The 27028-nt window shown below is 39.8% G+C and overlaps 2 protein-coding genes across 3 annotated transcripts in view; both read left to right on the top strand.

The window, feature by feature from the left end:
• Positions 1-7437, top strand: part of LOC124605148 (caprin homolog) — an 86304-nt gene extending 78867 nt beyond the window's left edge. For both annotated transcript variants that reach the window (XM_047136629.1, XM_047136628.1), the window contains exons 11-12: positions 4402-4545; positions 6569-7437. In XM_047136629.1, the coding sequence (XP_046992585.1) occupies positions 4402-4545; positions 6569-6660 (236 nt within the window). In that variant the 3' untranslated portion in view covers positions 6661-7437. The remainder of the gene's footprint in view (positions 1-4401; positions 4546-6568) is intronic.
• Positions 7438-23069: 15632 nt separating this feature from the next.
• LOC124605392 (bestrophin-2-like) overlaps positions 23070-27028 on the top strand; it is a 454561-nt gene continuing 450602 nt past the window's right edge. Inside the window, exon 1 of the mRNA XM_047137034.1 lies at positions 23070-23499. Coding sequence (XP_046992990.1) covers positions 23429-23499 — 71 coding nt within the window. The 5' untranslated portion in view covers positions 23070-23428. The remainder of the gene's footprint in view (positions 23500-27028) is intronic.

Genomic DNA, 27028 nt, shown 5'->3' with positions numbered 1-27028 from the left:
GTAGTAGTTAATGAGGCCTCCATCACCATATCTTGATTTGTAAATAGAAGATGGCAATGGCCTCTATTCATAAAAGCATAGCAACTTACAGAGAAGTGTAAATACAGCTGATAACAATATTTCCACAGAATTTGATCAAAAATTTTGACGGATATTGCCCTTAACTGTACAAAGATTTTGAAGGATAAGTGATTCTACATATTTTCTACGCATGCCTATCCATTGTTTGGCATATCTTGTATTTCACAAGTAGTGATCTGTCCTTGATGGGACGCTATACTCTAACCTTCCTAGAACAGAGCACGTTTGTAGTAAGACGATACTATCATGGATGCGTGACACCAAAATAAACGTTATGCTACACATTAGATTTAATACGAAATAGGACATTTGGAGAAGCCAACAAAAGAGGAATTGTAGGAACAGGGTGTATACATGGACAAGGAAAAAAAAATTCCCGGATATCCCGTTTAAAAAATATATTTTTCCCAGGTGAAAATACACTTTTTCTGTGCTAAGTGACAGAAGGTTTTCTGTAGATTTTTTTTCCCCCTCAGAACTATAAAACTTATCAATCCTTTGAATGGTTAACATTTTATACAATGGCATAGAACTTCGTGGGGAAAAAAGACGGGGAGAGAAGTTTTCGAAAGACTTTTGATGTGCAGCAACATATACGCTGCATATTTTCATATTACGAAAGTATAAATTTGAATTGCACCAAACACAGCACATTAATTCCCGGAGCATTGAAATAGATTGCAATGTCCTTTTATAAGCAAGACACAAAGAGGAAAAGATAATGGTTTACATTAATATACATAGTATAGCTACAAGAGAAGCTGAGCTTCCACATGTAATATTGATCTTTTTTGTATGTGTTATACTTTAAGATACATCACACAAATGTGCCAGTAAACTTAAAATAATGACATAAATGACGGGTCTTCTGGGCTCGAACGCTTTTTGAACCACTGTTCGCAATACTATCCCAAAACTGTTAGAAATAGGTTCGATTTAGCAGTTGCCAGATAGCGCCAGAAAACGGGCATTATTGCGCGTGCGCAGCTGCAGTGGTGTAGGAAGCTCGCATGTTCATATGTGTAAAGCATTAAGAGAGCTTACATTATGCCATAAAAGAAAAAGGATATCGGAGGATACTCGAAGAGCATCGAAATTTGGTAAACCATACTAAAATGCATAATTCGGCTTGAAGTGCACATTGGTTTTTTCCACATTCACAATGAAGTAGGTACCATCTGATATGAAGCTTTTCAGTGTGGTTTTTGGGATGTAAATTTTCTTGGATTACCAGTACTGTACTGTCTCGTTTGGTTCTTCATTATGGCATAATGCTATACATGGCAGAAGATGAAAACGCACTTGAAATTCAGCGAACAGTGGAAGTAGCAAATACTACGGAGTGTAAAACTTAGTTTCAAATAAAGTGATTGCCTCAGCAGAAAGATCAATAAAGTCAGATTTCTTTAGCAAAACTGACAGAAATAACTTCATTGTTCTGCAAGGCGATTAATGCTTGACTGCTAATAACTTGGAAATAAAATCAGAAAACTGGAACTAATACATTGTTGCCCTCCATAGTTATGTGAATGTATTTTAATTCACTTGATCGCTCCCAGCCAGAGATATCCATTTTGTCTTCATGTGACATGGGAGCTGTAAACGAAGAGGAATCAGCGAAATCACTTAACGCAAACACAGGTCACTACAACTCGGACAACTCTGTGCATGCACGGATGTGGCAGCTAGGACACGCGAGAAAATTTTTTTCATTATCATCTGGCTGCTTGCGGCTACTGCCGATACAGCTGACAGCCACACTTCAAGTAGTGGGAAGTGGGAACATACTGCTCACACGCGAGTCAACTGCGCATGAGCCCACTGGCAACTGGTCAAATGAACCTAATGTAAACAGTTCTAGTGTCATGCTCATAGAAAGCAGTGTATTGTTGCGAAGTATTACATAGTCTTTGACATATTTTTGCTGTTTGCAGACGCTTGTGCATGCATGGTGTTTTGTTGTTGTAAATTATGAATTTCCTTTGCCACCAAAGTTTTAAATTTTTTCCTCTCGTTTATATTTTATTATTGCATCATTCTCCAGTAGCAGGATACAGTAACATTATTTGCTGGAGAATCAATTCTTACCGGTCAAAATTACGAAAATTTAACTGAAAGCTAAACCAAAGAAAAATTCCTGGATATTTCCCAGTTTTCTCCCGGATTGAAAAAATTCCATGTTGTCTCGGGTAATAGACACCCTGGACAATACCAGACCTGCAATGCAATTTTGTAACGACTTGTCATCTCCTATTGTGACGACGTTCCCTGCTTTTCTTGTCCTCTGTGCTGGTGTACTGGTTGAAACATGGGTTGTGGAAGTCCAACTACTGTCTACTGTAAATGATGTAGCTGACATGCACAGTTGCGTTTCAGTCTTTTGCATTCACTGTTCACAACCCCACAATATTACACAGTTACATGGCCAGTGCTCTATTGTTTAACTTTTGATAAGCCTCATATATAGGTTGCAGGCAAACATCCACATATTGCTACAATAGTTTACTATTGAACATCTACAAGCAGTAAAAACCTAACCATAAAGTTCACAGTTCCTGAAGAATAGAAAGGCACGTATGGAGCAGACAGTCTTTCTTACGGCACGGCCTAATTGTGTAACACTTATTTCACAGTTAAGTTGAAGCATTGTTGTTCCAACCAACACAGGTTTCCCATCTGAAACTCGATCATGGAATGATTGTCTCATTCCAGGAAGGGGGCCCTTATCTATCCTCACAGTACTGAACTAAACATTGTTCGAAGTTAATATTACAGAAATTACGATTAAAATTTAACTCATTAAATTAACTGAATACATCAAAAAATTCCGTCTTTTTAACACTTCCTTCTATTGCAAGGGTAAAGCCAAATTTTGTTTAAATCATTAAATTAACATATATAGTTATGCAAACAATACTTTTACCAAAACTAAGTACTGGGTAATTAATTTAGGGCTGGCTTTGCTAACATGTTTTCGAATAGATACTTTAAGATTACTAGCATTTAGTCTTCCAAACGTTTACAATAATTATAGAATTTATATTTGTTTATAAGTCAACAATAGAATTTAAGTTGTGAAAAAATTACTCATTTCACCCTATAACAAAAGATACTAACTAGGCATAATCAAAATTAATCAGAAAACAAACTGCACATCTAAAAGTAAGCACAAAATTAGATCTTGTTATATTCCTTAAAACTGAGAGCCAATCTTTCTCTTTATTGAAAATACAGATTATATTCACGTATGTTAATGGTAATTAGTTAAAAGTGAAAAAACAAATTTAAGGAGGCAGGTGGCAAAACAAGAGGGGAAGTAAAAATATCCTAGCTTTCTTTCACACTATGCCGACTCAAACCATCTTACTTGAACTTGCCTGCCACTCCACCCTCTGACTGTAGGCTGTTAGATTGGTAGCATCATAAAACACATGCAGGTACTAACTGTTTTGGGACAGGTTGGAAAGGGAATCATCTAGAAACATATTTTCCACTAAAGCAGAGCTGTTCATTGCAATTAGCTGTTTGTTTCTGGACAGTGAAAGCGTACAGCGGCATGGAGTGCCATCAGTCCACTCACAGCTTACAGCGTAAACCATTAATAGAGAGATCCATTGCACAAAAATGTTAATCCCATGCTATGATCAAATTGCATAAGCCAGCACCTGTCTGTTGTTGCAGCATGCTGTGTCACCTGTCTGTTGTTGCAGCATGCTGTGTCACCTGTCTGTTGTTGCAGCATGCTGTGTCACCTGTCTGTTGTTGCAGCATGCTGTGTCACCTGTCTGTTGTTGCAGCATGCTGTGTCACCTGTCTGTTGTTGCAGCATGCTGTGTCACCTGTCTGTTGTTGCAGCATGCTGTGTCACCTGTCTGTTGTTGCAGCATGCTGTGTCACCTGTCTGTTGTTGCAGCATGCTGTGTCACCTGTCTGTTGTTGCAGCATGCTGTGTAACATCCCAAATAATATGGTTATGAAAAATCTACAGCACAGAGATAAATCCTGTCCAGTTTGATCTGTTGTGGCATGCTTGCAGCTGATTTTATGTTTCCACTTAACTGTTCTCTACTGCTAGAGCTTGCTGTAACATTGGCCTCTCCAGTCATGTGAGAACATACATATGCTTAGCACAAATTTACTTCTATTATTTTTTATTGTTCAGTTATCAGTTATCAGTTGGTATGTGTTAAATAGTTCCTATGGCATTTTGTACTTCCTTAAAAAATCGTGATATAAAATTGATAGCATGGTATATAAAATGATTTGCATTGAAATTTGGAAAACTTTTCTCATCCTCCCCTTCTGTGTCCTTAATGCTAGGTTACGGCTATCGAAACAGTGAAGGAGGCAGCAATTACTACCAGAACGGGTACCAGCAAAGAGAGAACTTCAGCGGTGGTGGTAACTATGCTGGTGGTTACAAGAGAGGAGGGCGTGGAGGACCAGGTGGTCCCAGAGGAGCAGGTAAGGCATTTTAAAGTGTTAAATTAGTCGAATGAAAATCATTCATCTTGTTTGTGGCAGATTCTAAGTAAAACTTTGGGGGGGGGGGGGGGGGGGGTGAGCATAATGGATAAATATATTGTGAACTGTAGCAGCCATCTCTCAGCTATTAGGGAAAGTTGGTAATTTAGCAAGAGGCTTTGAGATGGAACTGTTGAAATTCTGACATGGTGTGCTGTGTTATCATAGCATATGAGGGGTGTTCAAAAAGTAAGGTGACTTTTCAAATTCCACAGGCAAAAACAGATGTTCACTGTTTAAAGTGTACAGCATACTTAGTTTGTTTCTGACAGATTGAAAGGTTAGACGTGTTTTTATGTGCTCAGCAATTTGATTATTATAAAAAGTGGAGCAAAGAATTTGCATCAAATTTTGTGTGAAAAAATGGAATCAAGTGCTCTAACATACTTGAAATGAGCTTGTGTCATGCAATTTTTTCAGGTGTTTCGGGTACGAGATGTGTGTCAGTGTAGTTTGTTCCAAAACTTCTCAATTTTTATCAGAACAACTGTCGCATGTGCATCACTCAGCTCTTGATGATGTCAATGATCCTGATTTGCTCAAAACTGGTGATGAAACATGGATTTATGGTTGACGTCGAAACCAAAGCCCAATCGTCCCAATGGAAGCATCCCGAAGAGCAAAGACCAACAAAAGCACACAAGAGTTCGATCAAATGTCAGACTTTTGCTCACTGGTTTTTCAATTACCATTCCGTAGTGCATCATGAGTTTTTGCCTCAAGGTAATATGGTCAATACGGAGTATTACCTTGATGTTATGTGCCGTTTGTGAGAAGCAATACACAAAAAACAAATGGAATTGTGGAAAAAAAATTCATGGCTTTTGCATCACGACAATGCACCTGTCCATTCATTGTTGCTTGTGAGAGATCTTTTGGCCAAAGACAACACAATTGTGCCTCAGCCACCATATTTATAGGATTTGGCCCTGCGACTTTTTCCTGGTCCCAAAACTGAAGAGACCAATGAAAGGATGAAGATTTTCAATGATTGAGGAAATAAAAAACTGCATCGTGGGAAGTACTCAAGGCTGTACCGAAAAAATGCTTAAGAGGAGTGCTTCAAGGCTTGGAACAAGCATTGGCAAAAGTGTTGTTGTATCTGAGGGGGATTACTTTGAAGGGGACAACATGAATATTGATGAATGAATATTTTTTTCATAAAAATATAAAGTCACCTTAATTTTTGAACACACCTCGTATGTTTCATTTGGTGCTACATCAGTTATTGAAACGAATGTTAGAACAGTTTTGGAAGGCAGACCAACGGGAAGAATTGTGGAGGCTGCTGTCCATGCTTCTTCGGTTCCCGTGTGTGTGTGTGTGTGTGTGTGTGTGTGTGTGTGTGTGTGTGTGTGTGTGTGAGAGAGTGAGGGGGAGAGAGTTAGTTTTCAATACTATTATTTTCAAAATAACATTACGTTCTCACTATGATTCAATTTTATCCAATGATGTTTCATTCATTTTTATGTTTACAACTCATTAAAATTTATTTGTTTTTTGTACCATCACTGGGGTCAGTACAGTCCCAGCTTAAACTATTTATTTTTCAATGTAACATCTACGAAAATAGAATTGAGCAGCTGTTACACAAAACACCTACAATAAAAAAATTACTGCCCACTAATTTTTGTACCCATTGTTAGGGTTTTTTACTTTGGTCATTGTTGTACCCTTCCTTGTACCACTGGGGTAATATGAATGTTGTGTACTTCTAGTACTGATGTCTGTTTTACTCATCTTTGCAGTGATGCACAAGTAGCTAAAATGAAAGTGTTTCCATTCCTTGTCTAATGTATTTTCATTTGCTGTGGTAGCTATTAGTGTAAGAGTTAAAAGTTGAAAACTGATTTTTTGTTATTACTGAAACCAAGTAGTCGTTTAGCTCTTCTAATTTTTCTCTGCTAGTGCATTAAAAATGTCATCTCTTTATATTTAATAAGAAAGCACTTTGTTTTTACAGGCCAGAGGGGTGGACCTGGAAACCGTGGTGGCAACAATCCTAGAGGTGGTAGAGGTGGCAACTTTCCCCGTGGTGGTGGCAACAAGCAGTAACAGAAAATGATGCTTCTGTCTCACATTATGCCATCAGTCCTTGTTATGGCGTTATTATATGTACAGTTGAAGATGTGATCCTGTTGAGTGTGTGCTTTAACTGTATACAAGGAACAATGAGTTTATCTGTCTGTTGTGTGGAAAAAGACAACAGATCTCAAGTGACATTTTTGTTCCATGCTTTTTTAAAGATAAAAAACTGCAAGATGTAATGTGCAATGACTAAGCAAGTAATCATACTGCATACTTCTTGAAGACTGTGCTAGATTCAAGCATTTTATTATTTGTGCAAATATAATGATCCCTATAGTTGTTGCAGAACTCTAGGGTGTGTTTGTAATTTACAGTTGCAGTACGTCTTGCCAGTTTTGAAAGTTTTGGGTACACAAGTTGAAAGAACCACACAATTACAGACAGGTATAAAAGTATTATAGTTGTCAGAAGGCAGTTTTCACTGGACAACAACTGATATGATAATTCTTAAAAATAATTTTATAATAAAATGCCAAAAAAAGAGTACACATGTATTAAAAAATGAATAACTAAAAAATACAGACATTTATTTCATAGGCACTTAAGAGAACCTGCCTGAATTTTTGTTGACTGGGTCAGAGCACTCCTGTATTTATTTTGTGCCTTATTTTTGCTGTTTAGTAATGTTTTCTGTTTGACTGGTCTCAGAAAACAATTTAATTACAGACTTTTTAATCAACTTTTGTTTATTTAAAATTATTCATGATTTAATAGTGAACTGAAATAAAACACAACTTTGTTAAAGGAGAGTTGTGCTTAAGGCACTTTGTCCATATATGCCCCATTAACATATGTCGTGTTACCATATATGGAAGACAGAACAAAAAAATATTTAATATCTTCATCACAAAATATTGCAGCCAATATGCAGGGTTACCGTATTTTCCAGACCCAATGCCACAAAGCAGTGCTTCAAAAAATAAATATACGTATCATTGAAGTATGCACCAAAGTTGAAGAACTTCAGTCTTTACTATGCTATAAGATAATAGTTCGAAGAAAAATTGCTGCCCACTGTAGGCAGGGTTGAGTAGTAAATGGATACACTAGTTGTTAAACATTTAACATCTTCAAAACACTTTTAGTTTTTAGAGGTTCACACAGCACTGAAAGGTTACATCATGATGATATTTTATGGCAACCCATTTGCAAGAGTTAAATTTGAACAGCTCACTATAAAGACTATAGATATGATTTTTGTGTTCTGGAGAACATACATCATTCTTGACAATACTGGGTGTGTTCCTGCTGCAGTTTAATAAAACACAATGGAAAACGCTAGCAGTACAGTGAGCTAATTTGTTTTATCAAATCATCTCTTACAATATTTTAGCAAAATTGTGTAAAAGAGAGAAACCTCCCTCAGCAGTGCTTTGTGTGAAGCCACTTATGGTTGAGCAGAAATGTTAAGACACCAAGCAAGAAAAATTCATAAGGAAATATTATTTTGTCGTGTTCCACTGCTAACCATAGTGCAAATGCTTTGATATGCATACTGCACTGACACAATAACAGGATGTGAAAATTGTTCATTCCTTTTCCCCATCCTCTCAACATCTGATGCTGCAGAACTATCATTGCAGAAAAGGCTGGAATTACTGTTCACTTCAACTTTGGATGATCCTTCTTAAAAATATTTCTTTTCCTTCGCAGTAATGAAACTTTTTTTCTCCAGTATGTGGGGCAGATCACATAGCATGTTCATTAAGGATGTGACTAATATTATTTGAGGCACGCCATATGCTCTTGCCACTTGACACTGTCCTGACGACTTCTGTAACTGCACACTTTTAAATTGTGGCATGATTGGATGTCGCTGTTGCCTTTTCTGATCGTGGGGTGTTCAGTGTCGGGTGTGAGGCTCTGAGGGGCGTGTTACAGTAGACTTGGTGATGGGAGTTATTCTGTTCACTTTGATTTTGATGTATTCTTTATTTTGTTCCAGGCTGTGGTCATAGAAGTTTACTTGGATAGTACCAAGGAAATTAATGCACACATTTAAATTTAGCTTTCTCTATGAGTAAAGATGAATTTTGGTTTACTACAGCAAGGCTATAAATGCAGAACGAAATTTTCACTCTGCAGCAGAGTAAGCGCTGATATGAAACTTTCTGGCAAATTAAAACTGTGTGCCGGACTGACACTCTTAATTCGGAACCTTTGCCTTTTGCAGGCAAGTGCTCTACAAACTGAGCTACCCAAGCATGACTCAAGACTCCTCCTCACAGCTTCACAGGCAGAGCACTTGCTCGCAAAAGGCAAAGGTCCCGACTTACTCTCGGTCCGGCACACAGTTTTAATCTGCCAGGAAGTTTCAGGTTATAAGTGGTATTATTTTCATTGGGATGCTTTGCTATACTAGTTTTCCATATTCAGTGAGACATCTAGTGAAGATGACCCTTTATAAGGCTGCTGGGGAACATATTGCTACAAGGCAGTGGTGTGCTTCATGCACATGCACAAAAACTTGTATGTGACAAAATGCGAAGTCTGCTGTCCTGTGACCTGACTATCAACTTAACCTCAGAATTTGATATCATGACTTCTGACTTTATGTAGGCACTTATAAATAGAGAAAAGAAATGAGCATGACTCAAATTCTCAAAGCTTTTCTCAAAAAGTGTGGACTATGAAACTGGAAACAATGAACATGCTTTTTATGTCTTGTGGCACACTGATATTTTGATACATTTTGCAACTGAGAAATTTAATGAAATGTCAATATGCAAGCTGACTGTCTAAAATACAGTATAATGTACACAAAAAATTACTCTGCTGCAAGTAATTTGTGTGGTGTGAACACTCAGTAGTTCTACTACATAGCCTGATCTCTTCAGTGGGCTTAAGGTTGGTAGTGTTGGCTGCTGATGCGTAGATTTGGTAACTGGTGTCTACGTAGAGACTCCTTATGGTACAGGCAAGTGTTTAGACTGGCGCAGTCTAAATCTATCTATATGGATACTCTGCAAATCACATTTAAGTACCTAGCAGAGGGTTCATCAAACCACCTTCACAATTCTCTATTATTCCAATCTCTTGTAGCAAACACCTCTCTCTTTCTGTATGAGCTCTGATTTCCCTTATTTTATCATAATGATCATTTATCCCTTTGTGAGCTTATGTCAACAAAATATTTTCGCATTTGGAGGAGAAAGTTGGTGATTGGAATTTCGTGAGAAGGTTCTGCTGCAACGAAAAACACCTTTGTTGTAATGATGTCCATTCCAAATTCTGTATAATTTCAGTGACTCTCTCTCTCTCTCTCTCTCTCTCTCTCTCTCTCTCTCTCTCTCTCTCTCTCCCCCCCTCTCTCCCCCCCCCCCCCTTATTTCGGGATAACACAAAACGTGCTGCCCTTCTTTGAACTTTCTCGATGTACTCTGTCAATCCTATCTGGTAAGGATCCCACACTGTGCAAGAGTATTCTAAAAGAGGACGGGCAAATGTATGGTAGGCAGTCTCCTTAGTAGATTGTAATATTCCCCAAGTGTCCTGCCAATAAATGCAGTCTTTGGTTAGCCTTCCCTGCAACATTTTCTGTGCATTTCTTCCAATTTGTTGTTTGTAATTGTAATTCCTAGGTATTTAGTTGAATTTACAGGCTATAGATTGGGCTGATTCACCGTGTAACCAAAGTTTAATGGATTCCTTTTAGCACTGGTGCAGATGATCCCACACTTTTCATTACTTAGGGTCAATTGCCAATTTTCGCACCATACAGATATCTTTTCTAAATCGTTTTACAGTTTGTTCCGATCTTATGTAATTTTTACTAGTCGATAAACAACAGCATTATCTGCAAACAACCTAAGAGCGCTACTCAGATTGTCTCCCAAATCATTTAGATAGATGAGGAACAGAAAATGGCCTATAATACTACCTTGGGAAATGCCGGAAATAGTTTTTCTACTCTGAAACTTTGTCAGTTACTACAAACTGTGATCTCTCTGGTAGGAAATCCTGAATCCAGTCACATAACTAAGATGATATTCCATAGGCACGCAATTTCATATAAGTTGGGTGGTACAGTGTCAAAAGCCTTCCGGAAAGCCAGAAATACGGAATCAATTTGAAATACTTTGTGAGATTAAAGAGCTGATTGTGTTTCACAAGAATGTTGTCTTATAAATCCATGTTGGCTGTGTGTCAACAGAATTGTTTTCTTCTAGGTAATACATAACATTTGAATACAATGTATGTTCAGAATCCTGCTGCATATCAACTTTAATAGGGCCTATAATTTAGTGGATTACTACTACTGCCTTTCTTGAATATTGGTGTTACCTGTGCAGCTTTCCAGTCTTTAGGTACGGATCTTCCGTTGAGCAAACAGTTGTATATGACTGTTAGGTATGGAGCTATTGCATCAGCATACTCGGAAAGGAACCTAATTGGTATACAGTATGGGCCAAAAGACTTGCTTTTATTAAGTGATTTAAGTTGCTTCACTACTCAGAGGATATGTACTTATACGTTACTTTGATTCGAATTTTGGAATATGTACTACTTTGTCTTTCGTGGAGGCATTTCAGAAGGTTGCGCTTAGTAACTCTGCTTTGGCAGCACTGCCTTTGATAGTATCTCCATTGCTATTGTGCAGAGAGGGTATTGATTGTGTCTTACCACTAGCATACTTCACATACAACCAGGATCTCGTTGGAATTTCTGCATGGTTTCGACACAGTTTCGTTGTGAAAGCTATTACAAGCATCTCACATTGAAGTACATTCTAAATTTCGAGCTTCTGTAAAAGATTGCCAATCTTGGAGATTTTGCGTCTGTTTGAATTTGGCATGTTCTTTACATTATGTCTGCAACAGTGTATGGACTCATTTTGTGTACCAAGGAGGATCAGCTCTGTCGTTTATTTTGTATAAATCTCTCAATTGCTGCTGATACTATTATTCTGAATACAAGCCACATCTGGTCTACACTTACATTGTTAATTTTAAGAGTGGAGATTCTTTCAGGAAGGAGTGAAGTGAATTTTTATCTGCGTTTCTGAATAGGTATATTCTTCGTTTATTTTTTGAGGATTTGGGGACTACAATATTAAATCCCGCTATGACAACCCTATGTTAACTAATCCCTGTATCCGTTTTGATGCTAGTTATTAATTCAGGATTATTTGTTGCTAAGAGATTAAATGCGTTTTCCCGACCGTTTACTATTTGTGCTGGTTCATGAACTAACTGGTCAAAATAGTTATCAGAGCAATTTCAGTTGGTTTTATGCGTACCTCTGGAATTAGACATGTATTTCTGTCAACGTATCAAGGGTAGATTAGTCACGACCAACTATATTTTGTAAGAGTCGGGTACGTGTTTGAAATCACTCAAGTTTTCTTTGAACCTTTCAGCAATTGTATCAACTGAATTGGGAGGTCAGTAAAAGGATACAATTATTATTTTACTCTGGTTGCCAACAATGACCTCTGCCTATAATAACTCCACTTAAATTTCACAAGATAAACTACTAACAGCAATGAACACGCCACCACCAACCGTGTTTAGCTATCCTTTCTGGACACCTTTAGGTTTTTCGCAAAATTTTGGCTGAACTAACATCTGGCTTTAGCCAGCTTTCAATGCCTTTAACAATTTGAGCATCAGTGCTTTCTATTAGCGCTTGGAGCCCTGGTACTTCCCCAACACAGCTACGACAATTTACAACTGTTATACTGATGGTTCCTGTATCTACGTTCTTCCTACGTTTGGCCTGCACCCTTTGTGACTGAAGCCCTTTTTGTGCCCTGCTACCCATGTAGCCACCTCCAGTGTGTAGTGGACTCCTGACATATTCAGCGGAATTCAAAACCCAACCACCCTATGGAGCAAGTCGAGGAATCTGCAGCCTACATTGCTGCAGAACCAGCTGAGCCTCTGATTCAGACCCTGCATTCGGCTCGGTACCAGAGGTTCACAATTGGTCCTGTCGACTACGCTAAAAATAGTCAGCTCTGCTTTCATCTAGCAAACAAGACTGGCAGTCTTGACCACTTCTGTTAGCCGCTCGAAACGAGAGAGAAACTCTTCAGATTCAAAAGGGACTAACATGAGGAGCCAACTGTAGTTGGCTGCACCCTGTGCTCTTCATGGCATCCAGAAGAACCCGTTCTACATCTGCAATGACTCATCCTGGTTTGTACACGGAGTGCACTTGGCTCTCTTCCCCTTCTTGGCAGCCATGTCCCTAAGGGGGCCCCATAATACACCTGACATTGGAGCTCCCAACTATTAATAATACCACCCTCTGTCATTGCCCAGATCTTGCAGGCTGAGAGTTTTCCTCTGAAATGGTACAGGAGACAGTATAAAGTTGAGCAACATATGATGATTTGGAGACAAGGTCTGAGAAATTTGAAAGTAAGGGAATTTCCCATATTGGGTGGGTGCTATCAATGGAAAGCTTGTGATAATTTTTGCCCCTGTCCATTATGGCTCCCTGTTCTGTAATCACATTTTTTTTCCTCCCATTGTGTTGCTTACTATTGCCAATGCTAACCGATATTGGCTCCTATGAAAAGGAAGATGACAAGAAAAATATAGGGCATCATTTCTGTTCAGAAGTGGCACTTTATTTCCAACTTCTTGCGAACTGCTCAATTTTGAAATTGTTTATCCAGATGTTTTTGTAGGGGATGAGGAATTAAGATTGAGAGCAAACATGATGAAACCCTACTACCGACCAGCTGTAAATTGACAATGACAAAGCACTTTTCAGTTACCCTCTTCTGTTGAGCTCATAGGATGTGTAAAAATGCCTGTGTTATGAAATGAAGGAGTTTGCATTTTTTATATGCCAGTTACTGTAAAGCCTGATTTAGTTATTGTAACTTGTCCACAAAACCTACTTACGGATGTTTTCCTGGAGAGTAGCAACAACATGTATGACACAGATAAAAATAAGCCCTCACCATCTACATAACTTACACCAGTTGCTAGGGATGGTGATTTTGACAATATAGGTTTTCTGTGTGAGAGTCACATATGAACTATTTCAGAAGCCCCATAGGGATGGTAGTGTGGCAGATCAGGTTACTAAGCTCATGGGACAAAGTAATCCAGTGAATTGTTAAGCTTTTACAAATGGCACTGTAATGGAGTCACATACTCAACTGCATGTGTACTGCCTCTATATCAGCATAAGGCAGTAGTGATCAGTGAGACATTTGTGTTTCAAGCAAGATTGTAGGAAACATCAGTAAATGTAACGGTGCGACAGAGTGGCAAAAAGGGCAATTTTGTTTAGCCGTGCCCATGGTCATATAGTGTTTAGCAGCAGACTGTTCAGCCTGTATACAAGCAGTGGCGTGGCCACAAAACATATCAGAATTGTGGTTGGAATAAGATCCTGGCTGAGAGGGACCAGAGACGCATTTTGTGGCTTGTGAATCCAAATTGCTTCCAAACTCAATAAGAATTGCTGCACGCAGTGAATGAAGGTCCACCCGACCTGTTAAAAATAGAACATTGTGACAGGAACTGCATGCAATGAACATTTGGAGTTTGTCACCTTGCAAGAGGCTATTGCTCATGCTCACATAAAGACAAGATCAAAGTTCACTGGGCTGGTAGAATGTGACTGGTTTTGAGATCACTCCACCACACCACTGCATCTTGACTGGCCTGCAAAACAATCTGACTTGAGCCCTGTAGAAAATGTGTGACATGCTGGGATGAAACTGCACAATCAGATCCTCAGCAAGTGGCTTAACCTGGATGCAATGTACCCACACAACTTTGTGGACTCACCTTCCTGACCGAAGCCAGGTGGTTATCAAGTCCAAGGGCAGAATTAAACTGGTTTAAATGATACTTGTAATGATATCTCTCATGGTGACAAATTTTTTGTCCATTAAAATAGCTGTTTCTGGTTGTATAAAGGCTGATGTAATTGTAGTACACACTGCATTCACTCTGATTTATAAGCAATGTTATTCTTTCTTGATCTCTGGAGAAATTCTTCAATCTCCTTCAAAACCCTGTTGTTTAGATTTTGCTGGGAATTTCCTGTCACTGCAGAGCTTCCTACTGGCAGTATACAAACATCCAATCCAGAGTCTATAAAACAGTAATGGTCTAAACTCACATCTGCGAAGTACATTCTATGGGACAGAATAGATAAGTAAAATAGGTTATTGACCATGTTCAGCTCCTTTCCTTGCTCTTTCCCTAGCCGCATAGTACTGTGCATCTCATGGTTCCGTCACAAAATCGCTAGTGGAACCAACATATCTGCTGCCGAAAACTATTCTGGTTCATCTCATTTCCATTCCTAGTGTCTCGCTTGGTTGAGCCCTTCCGTTGCTCGAAACAACTTAACACCTGTTTCTGTTGGGACGATCTTCTTTTGCAGTTCAAGCAGCTGTTGATTTATATGTGACTGTTCGCTTCTATGTATAGCTGCTGCCTCTTGTTTTTCATTCGTCAACAAGAAGTTCGATGCTCACTGTCTCTGAATTGCTGAGTGTTGCATAGACTTTTTCTGCTAATATTAACAGTACAGTAATATCGTCTATTTCACTTGTAACGACTGCTTCTGGTAGCTGTGCTAACCATATATGCCTCATGGTTATGCCTGGTAAATCTGTGTTTCCTACAATGCCACGCAAGTGCCACCAACACTCGGAGGGGGTTCTGTTGCCGATTTGCTCTAGAGTAACACTTGCTGGATCCTGTGACCCAGCAGATTACACATGCAATCAATGCTTTCTTCAAGCATGAGTGTTACATCTGCACCGATAGCAGCCACTCTGGCTCACAATGCTGCTGCAAATTTTGTGTGCTTGTCCATTACTTCTTCTCCCCCCCCCCCCCCCCCCCCCCTCCCCGAATGTCATTTCCAGCATCACAAACCACAAAGCCAATTTATCCGTGAGGAACTGTGGTGTCCCTGCCTTCGTCTGTGATCTTCCTATGATAGCACATTTCACTCCATTTTGTGATCAGATTGGTTGCTGGACTTGTTTGCTCTGACATCACTAACTGCAGATTGTCACAAAGGCTGCCAACTGCACTCTCGACTCTCTTCTCATTGCATCGTTACCTGAGATACTGCCCGATTTTGCGTGTCAATTTGCACAAACTTCAGCTGTATTTGCACTGTGAAAATCTAAAGATGCACATTTAGTTCTATTTGTTTGGGGGGTCAGCAACTTGTAGCAATATTCGCTATGATACCGTGAAAATAACATGAACCAACGTAAGGCTATGAAGGAAAACTCTTTATTCAACTTTCTGACAACGGAATGAAATAAAGGATAATAAATTCTTAACAATCATGGAAGCATTATCAAAACAAAGAGTAATAATAATGTGACTCTACTCCCTCCAAAGCACACCACTTTGACTCATTGTGCATTTATTTTCCCTGATTGTGGCAACTCCTACAGGTTCCACAGAAGCATGTAACAAGGACATGTAGTAACCACTACATAACCTCTTTAAAACATTTAGACATACTGAGAACAGCCTCACAGTATATTTACTCTCTTATGAAATACTGTCAAGACTCAATCACAGTTTGAAAACAACAATGAAAGTCTAGAATAAGGTCAGTGGCGCACATGCGTGTTTTGTGCAGGAAAGTTGTCAGCACTTGCCATGAGATATGACGGGCACAAAAGAAGCTGTGTCAGCTGTTAGTTACGCACCCAATCAGAGAGCAGCAGGCAGACATGTTTCAAAGTAATACATTCGGGGTAAAGGGTGGAACACTGCTGTAAACGAGGTTTATAAATTTAATTGCTCCCTGTTTGAGTCACAGCTATTTACAGTTTGCTAGTATCCGCAAACTAAGGACAGTGAAATATTTCTCTGCTTGAGCACACTGAATAAGTGGATCAATCTTTTTCAATTAAATCATGGGAGAAGGTAGGCAGATCAATATTTATTAACATATTGAACGCGCAACTCTATTATGAATAAAAACTGATCCAACTACCTTCTCCCATAATTTAATTAAACATTGACGCACTTACTCAGTGGGCTCGCGTAGGTCAACTGCATAATCATTTCAGTACCACATTTGATACATTTTCATGCTTCTGCAATTAATCCATGAGACACACACTAATGGATGATGGAACCGCGAAGAACTAAATCACTTAAATCTGCCCATTTCATAGAACTCACTCCCATAATCACAAAATATTTCTCTCGAAACACACAAAAAAAAAACAGTAAACAAGGCAATGGTTTCAATTATGCTGCTAGAAATACATTGCCTCTGTTCTCGCCTCTCACTGCAGGGTTGCCACAAGTTTCCCCAAGCAAAATTCTCTGATTTCCAGACAAGTTTTAGCTGTTTTCCCCGATATATTTTGAGATCTCAAGGGTATGTTACGACATAAGTTGACAATCTGTATTTGCAGCTACAGTACAAGAAGCAATAGTGCAAACGAGGATATACCTGATAAAAACTTGCAAGCAGATGGCATTTCCTGATGTGAGCAAAAATTGTAAGTACTGACATCAACATCTCTTGTAATGAACTGTTTTTAGATGGAGAAAGCAAGCCAAATGGTATATGTGTTTCATTAAGACCACTGATGTTATTTTACTTCAATAAAATGAAACACATTTAGTGAGAAAAACTTGCATTTCTTTGGAGTCGCAGTAAGTCCTTAAGAAATAACCTCGGACAAAAGTAGACCTCTTGAAAGAAGTGTATAAGGTGGAGAAGAATTCCGTAAACAAACATTGTAGGTGACCACCAATAAAATGTTGGTTTGTTATTGTCGGTTATTACCCACTGTGTTATATCAACTATTTTACAGGTATTTTGTGATTTTTCTTTCAATAAATATGAGTATGAGGTGCACAAACCACCTATGACTGACACAATTTTCTTATTATTGCCCATATTTTCTAACATATAAACTACTTTTTAAGTACCAAAATGTACTAGAACAAATAAAAGCCTATAAAACGCCACACTGAACAATGTACTTGTGGTGAGACAGTGGCAATTCCTTAAATTCTTCGCCCATGGCCTCTGGCCTGCTGACGAGCACCGTGGTCCTAGGTCTACGGATAAACTATGGAAATCCACCGCATTACACCACACACACAGACCTGGCCTGCGGGCAGATTGGTGAGACTAGATCTGATGGGCAGGGTCTGCACATAAGTGGGAACTGAATGGCTTCAGATCAGCAGGCCCAATCCATTAGATATAACCACAGAAACGGCCTGCGGTTTTGGCCCGTTGTGAAGTCCACTCATGTGGCCAGCTATTCATGAGCTACAGACAGCATGTTTATGAAATGAAATGAGACCATGGTGATCAATCCATGCAACAGATAGCTTGGTCAAATATTTTGAGGATCAATAATAATGATAGGTAGCAAATCACCATAAAGATGATTGCTGAGCCACAGACAGACACACAGAAAAGACCATCACACTCTCGTAATTAAAATTTCAGCCTTAGCGTTTGTCAGAAAATGAGAGCACGTGCACACACACGACCTGCATCTCCGGCCGCTGCGTCTCCAGTTTCTGAGAATCAGATCCAAACAAACCATTCCTCACACCTCCCTGCCTCGCGTCAGCAGCTGCTAGGCTAACAGCAAGAAGTGGTGGCAGCACTGAGTGCAACTTGAGGGGAGGGGTAGGAAGGGGAGAAGCAGTAGTAATGAGGGAGTAGGGAAGCAGTGCATTTACACATTTGCATGCAGCCAGGGATGACGCATGACACCTCAGTAAATAAACCAAATCATCTACTGAGACAAAAACGAGATTTTTCCAGTGTGGTTTTTTCCCCTCCCTGATATTTCCCCAATGTGTTTCAAATTCCCTGATTTCCAGAACCTGGGCAACCCGGCACTGGTTTTGTCAACGAATCATGCCACTGGCTACACAAAACTAATGCACTGCCAACCTATGAGCAGTAGATAAGTACAGCGATGACTGCTGCTGGCCCTGATCTAGACTTCAGGCAAAACAGCAGCACCATTAAATCTTAAGAGGCACAGAAAGGAGTGGATTATTCTGCCATAAAAATCTTTGATCACTTACCCTGTGATGGAAACAATTTAATAGACAATAAAAGGAACATCAAACACAAACAGAAATTATACATCAATGTATGCATTCAGTAAAGAAAATGGGGGGGGGGGGGGGGGGGGTTGGGGTAGGGGGCAAAGAGACTCAACATAGTTAATCATTAGTTAAGCAGTCATTTAAAATGCTTCAATCATATAAATAACGAGCACATTGCCAAATTTTTCACTGAGAAAGCTGTAAAAATGACTCATTCAACATCGTAGCTAGAGGTCACAATTACGATCCCACAATGCATACAAATAATAAATGTTTAACAGTTGATTCGTTTTCTGAAAGAAAACCGAATTAACAGTTGTTATAATATTTTTAGGAAAGGTTTCAATTACCTGATGAACTTTTAGTCTGTTACTTAATAAACTGGTGAGCAAAACTTAAGGATGGAAATAACTTTTGCATTATGTGTCACTGCCACATAAACAGAGCTTGATTGATGCATCTTGGATCTGCTACAGTATAGTACATACAATAACAGAAAGAAATATGCAATGAGACAAATGGATTTTTATTCAAAGAAAGTAATTACACTGAAGTTACTGTGATTTATGATGGCACAGTGGACATTATGGAAGATTGGACATGGTTCTTAATAGTGTAAGATCACCAAGGGTGGAAATGCATGCTCTGCAACCTGCCGACTTGCAAGAGTTGTATAGCTTTCTTATGGCACCGCGTTCCATTCCTCCAGCAATGCAGATGACAACCACTGGATGGTCTAAGGTGCTTGTGGACATACTGCAATGTCTCCCCACATGTGCTTGATGGGATTTAAGCCAGAACAGGCAGACCAATCAATTCACTGAATATCCTCTCATTACAGGAGTTCCACCTGCACAGTTTTGATGTGCTCACGCATTGCCATCAAAAATAAATAATCAAGGCTGAATGCACCCTTGAAATGATGCACATGAGGAAGGAGTAAAGTGTCACAATGACACTGAGGGATGAGTGTCCTGTGTTCAAAGATTGGGAGGACAGTGCGCCCATACAATGTTATGCTTACACCTGGACCACCACAACGATCATGTTCACCAATTCTGGACATACCTTCGTATGCGAGAAATGGTAACATGTAACATGCCTATGAACATTGTTGAACATGATTGTTTTGGTGGGCCAGGTGTTATGATGTAGGGAGACATAATGTTGCATGGGCATACTACAATCTTTGAACATGGTATGTTCACAGGTCAATGTTTTTGTGACACTATACTACTTCCTCTTGTCCAATTTTTCTGGCATGCACCCAGCCCTTTCTTAACTTCTGTGGATGACAATGTGTGACCACATTGAATAGTCCTGGTAGAGAAGCTCTTGGGATGAGAGGATTGGGCTGCCCATTCCCTGACTTAAATCCCACTGACCACATATTGGATGTGTTGGGGAGATTTATTGCATCACGTCCACATGCACCAACAGCCATCCAGCAGTTACCACTCGCAATGTTACAAACCATGTCCCACGTGACTTAAGCGTAATTATTGTCTTTGAATAAAAGTGTAATTTCTGATTGTCTCATTGTGTTTTTCTTTTGGTTATATTCTGTACTATAATGTACCAGTTCTTCCTATGTATGGTCCAGGTTTCATAGAGCTATATTACTTAGCACTGATACATCATGTGAAAATTATTTTATTCATTAAGTTTTGCCTGCCAATGTATGTAATGTTTTTGAATGCACCCCACACTGGTCACGAGCACTTCCCTATGTACCACTAAAAAGCACTGTATACATAACATTACAGTGGGGATCCTGAGTCAAATGATTGCTAATCAAATAATCTTTTGGCCAAAAGGTCTTCTTCTAAAACAGACAAATACACACACAAAAGATACAGTCCTGGGCCGCCAAGGCCAAACACTCTGACCTCAGCACCAGGAGACAGTGGTCGTGTGTGTGTGTGTGTGTGTGTGTGTGTGTGTGTGTGTAGGGGGGGGGGGTCATTATTCCATCATGGATTTTCCATTACATGTTCTATCTACTTAGGTGCATCTATTCAATTTGTATGACTTCCAAATAATAATCTGTTATGCGTACCACATCCGTAGGAGTACCTTTTGTTCTTCCCGCTTATTGCTTCTACTATGTCTGTAGTGGCTTAGTAGCTCCGTCTTTTGGGAACATTTACCATAAAAAGGACAAATGACAACATTTGGAAACACAGTGACTGGACAGAAAATGCTCTGGTTACACACATTAGCCATGCAAGCAACATTTTAGTGGAAACATTATGGTGTCGACCATGCCATGTATGGTGAGATCAAGTGAGGGATGACATATCAATTACACTCGTGTCATGAACACAAGGCTTCATCCACAGTTTCTGCTACTGCTCAGAGAATTCCACCATTTTCACATTAGTGCGAGGGGCAATCTTAGTGGCTTGCTTTATCTAATGCTCAGTTGCATAGTTGAGATTATGGTCAAAATGGTTACCATTCCCATAACAATCAGCACACAATCTTCTTTACCAAGATCTTTTTCCAGAGAACCTAAATTGCAGGTGACAACACCAAGACCAACAATTAGCTTAAAAATAAGTTCACTAGACAAAATATTACTCATGTCCTTAAAACAGCATGGTTATCACTTTTGAGTGCTGTAGAATGTGTAGAACTTGAATCAGTTGCTGATGAAATAATTCATCAATGACAAATGTCACGACAGTGATGTGGTGTTTATATACCAGTCAGTCCTAATAACCAAAAGTGACAGGAAATGAGCAGCATCACACCTTGTCAGTGACAAATAGTTTCATATCTAATAGAGACCATCTTCAACAAGCCAAATAACACAGTATCTGACTAGAGACATGTAGTGCAGTTCAAGAAGTCGTAATTTTACCTCTTTCCTACATGATTAATATACTTCGGATGTTCCCATCTCCCAAGCTGAAAACAAGTTAAATTCAGTCTCGTGAGACTACATGAGAAACTCTTGATAAACAATAACATGTGGAGAAATTTAAATAGAAAATGTAATAGTGACATCAAATCCAAATACTTGCAACAGTCTGGAAGTAACACGAAATACTTGCAGTGTGAAATACTTACAGTGCCAATCAAAAAGTGACATAGGCTTCACATAATTCTGAGGCACTTGCCTAGCACTGCACCTCTTTAATCACATAACTTGTGGTGTCACATCAATAAACAGAAAGGCAAAACGAACAATTATTGAACAGATATATTGTGGCTGCGTGTGATATTCAGTGAGTTTGATACCGGCACAACAATGTAAGCTGCCTCACAAAACAGAGTTTGTAGACATGATATAAATCAAATTGCTCCACATATTACAGTAACACTTTGGTATCAGGAAGGACAAAGGGCCATAGCCACGACTCTCATTCTAAAGTTGCTACCGTTCTATAATAGAAGGCCATGACTGGAAGAAAGAGAAAGTCATTATCCGTCAGCTGCCGGAAAGCGTACAATAATGAGCAAAATGTAGGAGAAAAAGGATAGTCATTGGTGAAAACACAAAGAATGTAATTCCTTTTCAATATATTAGTAGAATAATGAAGTGTTGCTAACAGTTTATTATTAGGGAAATGCCATTTATATCAAACTTTAGGTTCCAAATACGCAATTTTACGAAAAATTCGTGTCGTAATACATTTAATGTGCGGCCATCACAACTATACTCAAGATCGATGTTTTCAATTCCAACTACTCTCTACTGAATGCCACATTCAATTGTACTATGTGTGTAATAGGAATAGCGGATTCGGTTTGCAACATAGAATTACACATTCGCCAGTTTTTAAAAGAAAAAAATATTGAAACAGTTCATCTCGTGTTACACTGTAAGCTGGATACTTTGAGGTTGTGTCCTGTTGTCACAATTCTGTAGATAAATTACTTACGTGATATGCACATTCGTTCTACTTCGCAAAACACCCTGTTTCATAGTGACACATCTAAAATCGGCAAAACGAAAAAGAAAATAATCGTAGAATTTGCCTTTAACAAAAACCAAATAATTTGCACTATGAAATATTGTTCCACCAAGTTAATAAAAATTGCTGTGTTTCGCGTTTTATCGCCAACATTTAGCCGCTGATAAGACACAACAACAGTGACGAAATATTTACACGCGATTCACCGACGATAATCTCGTACGCTCATTCATAAAGATACATAATTCTTCCACCACGCGACAGATCGCGCCAGGCGCACCACGCTATGTTATCACTTCGGATAGAGCTCTTTGACCAAACTGTCCAGAGATGGTCGCTAGGTTAGTAAACCGGCAGACGCCGCCGGATGTGTTTCTGTTGTAACGTTGAAGTGTTTGACTAAGGACGCGTGGTGCGTGTTAATGAATAATGTTCGTGAAGGCGTCGTTGCACGTCCGCAGTCTGTGAAACAAATTCAAAAACTGTCAGTGGATATTTATTTCTATATAATGACATAAGATCGAAATCTTTGTTGGTACTGTTACTGTGCGCGTAAACAGGCAAGTGCGGCAGCATAGATTAATGTTACCTTAAAGCACTCTCCGTGTGACATTGTTGCTGTTTACGCCAATCACTGATTATTTTGCAGTAGCTACTTCCCTTATCGCAGTAGCAAGTGTTCGATGTACTAAAACTACCTTTTTACCACTGTGAGACAGTACAAAGCCGCTATAACAATACCAAGATACCAGCCCGACTGCTACAATGACAGTCACGTACACCGGAGAGGTAGCTACGTGTAGAGGTTTTGGCTGCTTTCTGAAGCTACTGTTACGGTAAGTAGATCGACATATAGTTCATCGTACCTTAATCACATGGTTTCCATTTTCGCATTGCGCAGTTCATCATTAGACTTTTGTCGGCGGATTCTGGAAAAAAGTTCATTACACCAGCCACACCATTGTCGTCAGCATAGACCTGACCGCAGCCTGTCGTTAGACGGTCCGGTTTTACAACCGTTTTTCTCCTGGCGCTTAAAATGCATAAAGGATTCGAGATGCACTTCTACCTGATAACTGATGAGTAAACCACCAGAGGTCAATTAAAAAGTAATATCAAAGGCCCATTGCCTTCTTTAGAAGGAAAAATAATCTGACACTCGAGATTTTTAAGTGTAGCTTGAAAGCGGTATTGTATGTGGTCATAGAATGCGTTGGATTTTATCATCATTTCCACGATTACCGGTATCTAATATATATGTACACCAGATGACTGCACATAGTCATCGGCGATGGTCGTCATAATTACTTTTGACAATTGCATTTGATTCAGATGTCTTGCCAGTGATATGAGTGTTACCGTGTTTCAAATCGTCAACAGGTTCCTTAGACCAAACCTCCCACTCCTACGTTTTATTGGGAGCGTTGACAGTTAATGAATATTTATTCGGCTGGAGTTCGTGTGTGGACACTCGTTTGCGTGATTTTGTTTATGTCTGATTAATCCCATTTTGTGTGTAGAATTCGATTTAGGGTGAGAAGGTTAATTAATCACCCATGAAATTGGCAACACATGGCGAAGTGTAGGGTGGTGACTTGGACGCACGTGTAGAAACCAAACCCTTTCATGTAACATGTGTGTCACTAAAACTGTTGTATGTGGAAGATGTAATATAGCTTAATTTTTGTAGTGGTGTCACCTGTGGTAGACGCCAGCCGATCAGTACATAAGCTTTGTGTACGGTATCCCTATATTGTTTTGCAATCATTAACTCTCGCGGGAGCATTAAAGGAGAAGGGTTTGGTCAAAGTATTATTTGCCTCCACCATGGATGTGAGTAGTATGACTGCAGCTCGAGTCTCCATCAACCTTTATTAAAATATTTAATTCTGTACGAAAGTGAGTAGTCGTTTTCTATGTCGTCATCTGTAGTAAGAAGGGAGCTGTAATTTCTGTTGGTAAAACTTCTCTCTTCAAATCAAGTAACTTGATTATTGTAAAAACGCTCTGTAGATATTACGGCAGCGTCAGTAGTGAACTAAAACACTCTTTCGCACGTTGCACCATCTTCATCGTCAGGAGTAAAAGTGATTACTGTAAATAGCAGGCTTGCCGTCACTGAGTCATGTCGTCATGAAGAGAAGACTCTCTTGCGCCAAAATGCGATGTATAGTTGGAGAATCCACGCCCACCTTCTACCTGTGTTGAATCATTGGTGTTGCAGCAGATACCGCCGTCCGCGCTACCATTTGCATTGAATACATGTTAAGACTTTGGTGCTTACAACATCGTATACACAGCTCTGTTGCGCTGTTAGTCGTAGTCACCATTAAGATTGTTCCCATTTATGTGGATTTCGGCAACATATCATGAAACCCGAGTAGGTAGGCAGGCGCCTACGCAGAGATCTTCATAACTAAATACTGTTTTTGTATATTTACAGCCTCAGCTCACGCAATGGATATCATAACCAACTTCGTTTTCATACAAATAAATCATCAGAAATTAAGGGGAGCAATAGTAAAATACTAAGAAACTAAACCCAGCCTAACAGCCAGCACGCTGTTGAGTACGTTCCATAGTAACGTTACTGTTAAGATGTACAGTATATTGACAACCTGCCAAATTATATGAATAGTAACACCGCTCGATGAAGTTATCTCTAATGAAACACTATGTGAACAAAGCGGCACAATTACTCACTGAGATCGTGACAAGATTTCAAAATGGTGCAAAGAATGATAGCTTGCGTTAAATGATTAGAAATGCCCTGGCCACACGGAGAAGAAGAGCTTCAGAACTTTCACGAACATCTCAACCAACAGCACAGCAAAATTCGCTTTACCATGGAGATAAAAAAGAACGGGGTATTGCCTTTTCTCGACGTGGAACTTCCAGAGGGGAAGCTTGGACACAGAGTATATAGGAAGCCACCAACACGGACAGGTACCTGCATGCATCCTCCCACCACCATCCCACGCAAAAGAATTCGGCCCTGCAAACTTTAACTAAGAGAGCCTACATGACAGTGATGAACACAACCTGCAAGCTGAACTACAGAACCTCTGGTCCATTTTTGGAACTAATGGCTACGACATGAGGATGATACACAAAACCATGGGCCGGCCTCTGGTGGCCGAACGGTTCTAGACGCTTCAGTCTGGAACCGCGCGACCGTTACGGTCGCAGGTTCGAATCCTGCCTCGGGTATGGATGTGTGTGATGTCCTTAGGTTAGTTAGGTTTAAGTAGTTCTAAGTTCTAGGGGACTGATGACCTCAGATGTTAAGTCCCATAGTGCTCAGGGCCATTTGAACAAAACCATGGCGCCGAAGGAGGAGGGCAACAGGGAAATGCAGAACGAAGCACAGAACACCGTCGTGCTACCATATGTACAAGGGGTTACTGAACGTCTGGAAAAAATTCTCCATCGGACAGGCATTAAGCCGATTTTTCGTAGCAACAACAAAATAACAGACATTCTGTGCTCGGCGAAGATACGATTGACAAGTTTCATGGCGCCGGAGTTTATGAAATCGGGTACGAATGTGGACTGGTGTATGTAGGTGAGACTGGGCATCCAATAAGCACAAGGTGAACTGAACACGAGAGATATATCTGCCTCAAACAATACAACAAATCAGCGGTGGCAAATCATCAGGAACAGTGCAGGATGAAGATCGAATTTCGAGAGGCCCGCGTACTGGCGAAACATAGTTTGAGAAGGAAGATTAGAGAGGCTATAGAAATAGCCAAGCGACCCGACAATATGAATAGAGAAGACGGGTACCGACTTTCATCGAGCGTCTTGGCTGCCAGCTGTGACAGCTTTGCGGAAGGACAGCTCTCGCAGAGCAACAGGCGCGCGGTAGGCCACAGCGGTGGGGGGTACACTGACGCGGCCTAGCCGATACTAGGCACTTAGAAAACAATGCTACGCTGTAGTCGCCGCTCAGTCTCCTATTCGCCGATTGCTACCAGTGGTAAGCAGTAAAGGAAACTCCAATGGGAAACGCCCATTTCCGCCAATGACAACACACAATGAAGACCAATAAATGAACTCCTAATACCCTTCCTTCCCACCCTCACATCCAATGACTCCACTCCTCCATAGTATATAAGTATCCAAACTAGTGCTCATTCAGCAGATAGCAATACACCCTGAGGAAGGCGTCTTGCAACAGTCGCCGAAACGTCGGAATTTTACAGATGACAATGCGGCCTCAAATCCAGAAGAATTTTATCGACTGTGACAACGGCCGCGGAAGCCTACGTTTACATGTATCTCAAGGTAATTGGAGTCTCCTGTGCGTGCTTTCATTAGGCATTTAGGTACCAAAATGTCCCTAGATTCCATCAAGAGCAT

Source organism: Schistocerca americana, chromosome 3, assembly GCF_021461395.2.
Source record: "Schistocerca americana isolate TAMUIC-IGC-003095 chromosome 3, iqSchAmer2.1, whole genome shotgun sequence".
Classification (NCBI taxonomy): domain Eukaryota; kingdom Metazoa; phylum Arthropoda; class Insecta; order Orthoptera; family Acrididae; genus Schistocerca; species Schistocerca americana.
Note: the sequence above shows the minus strand (reverse complement) of the source record. Positions and strands in the feature narration are given on the sequence as shown.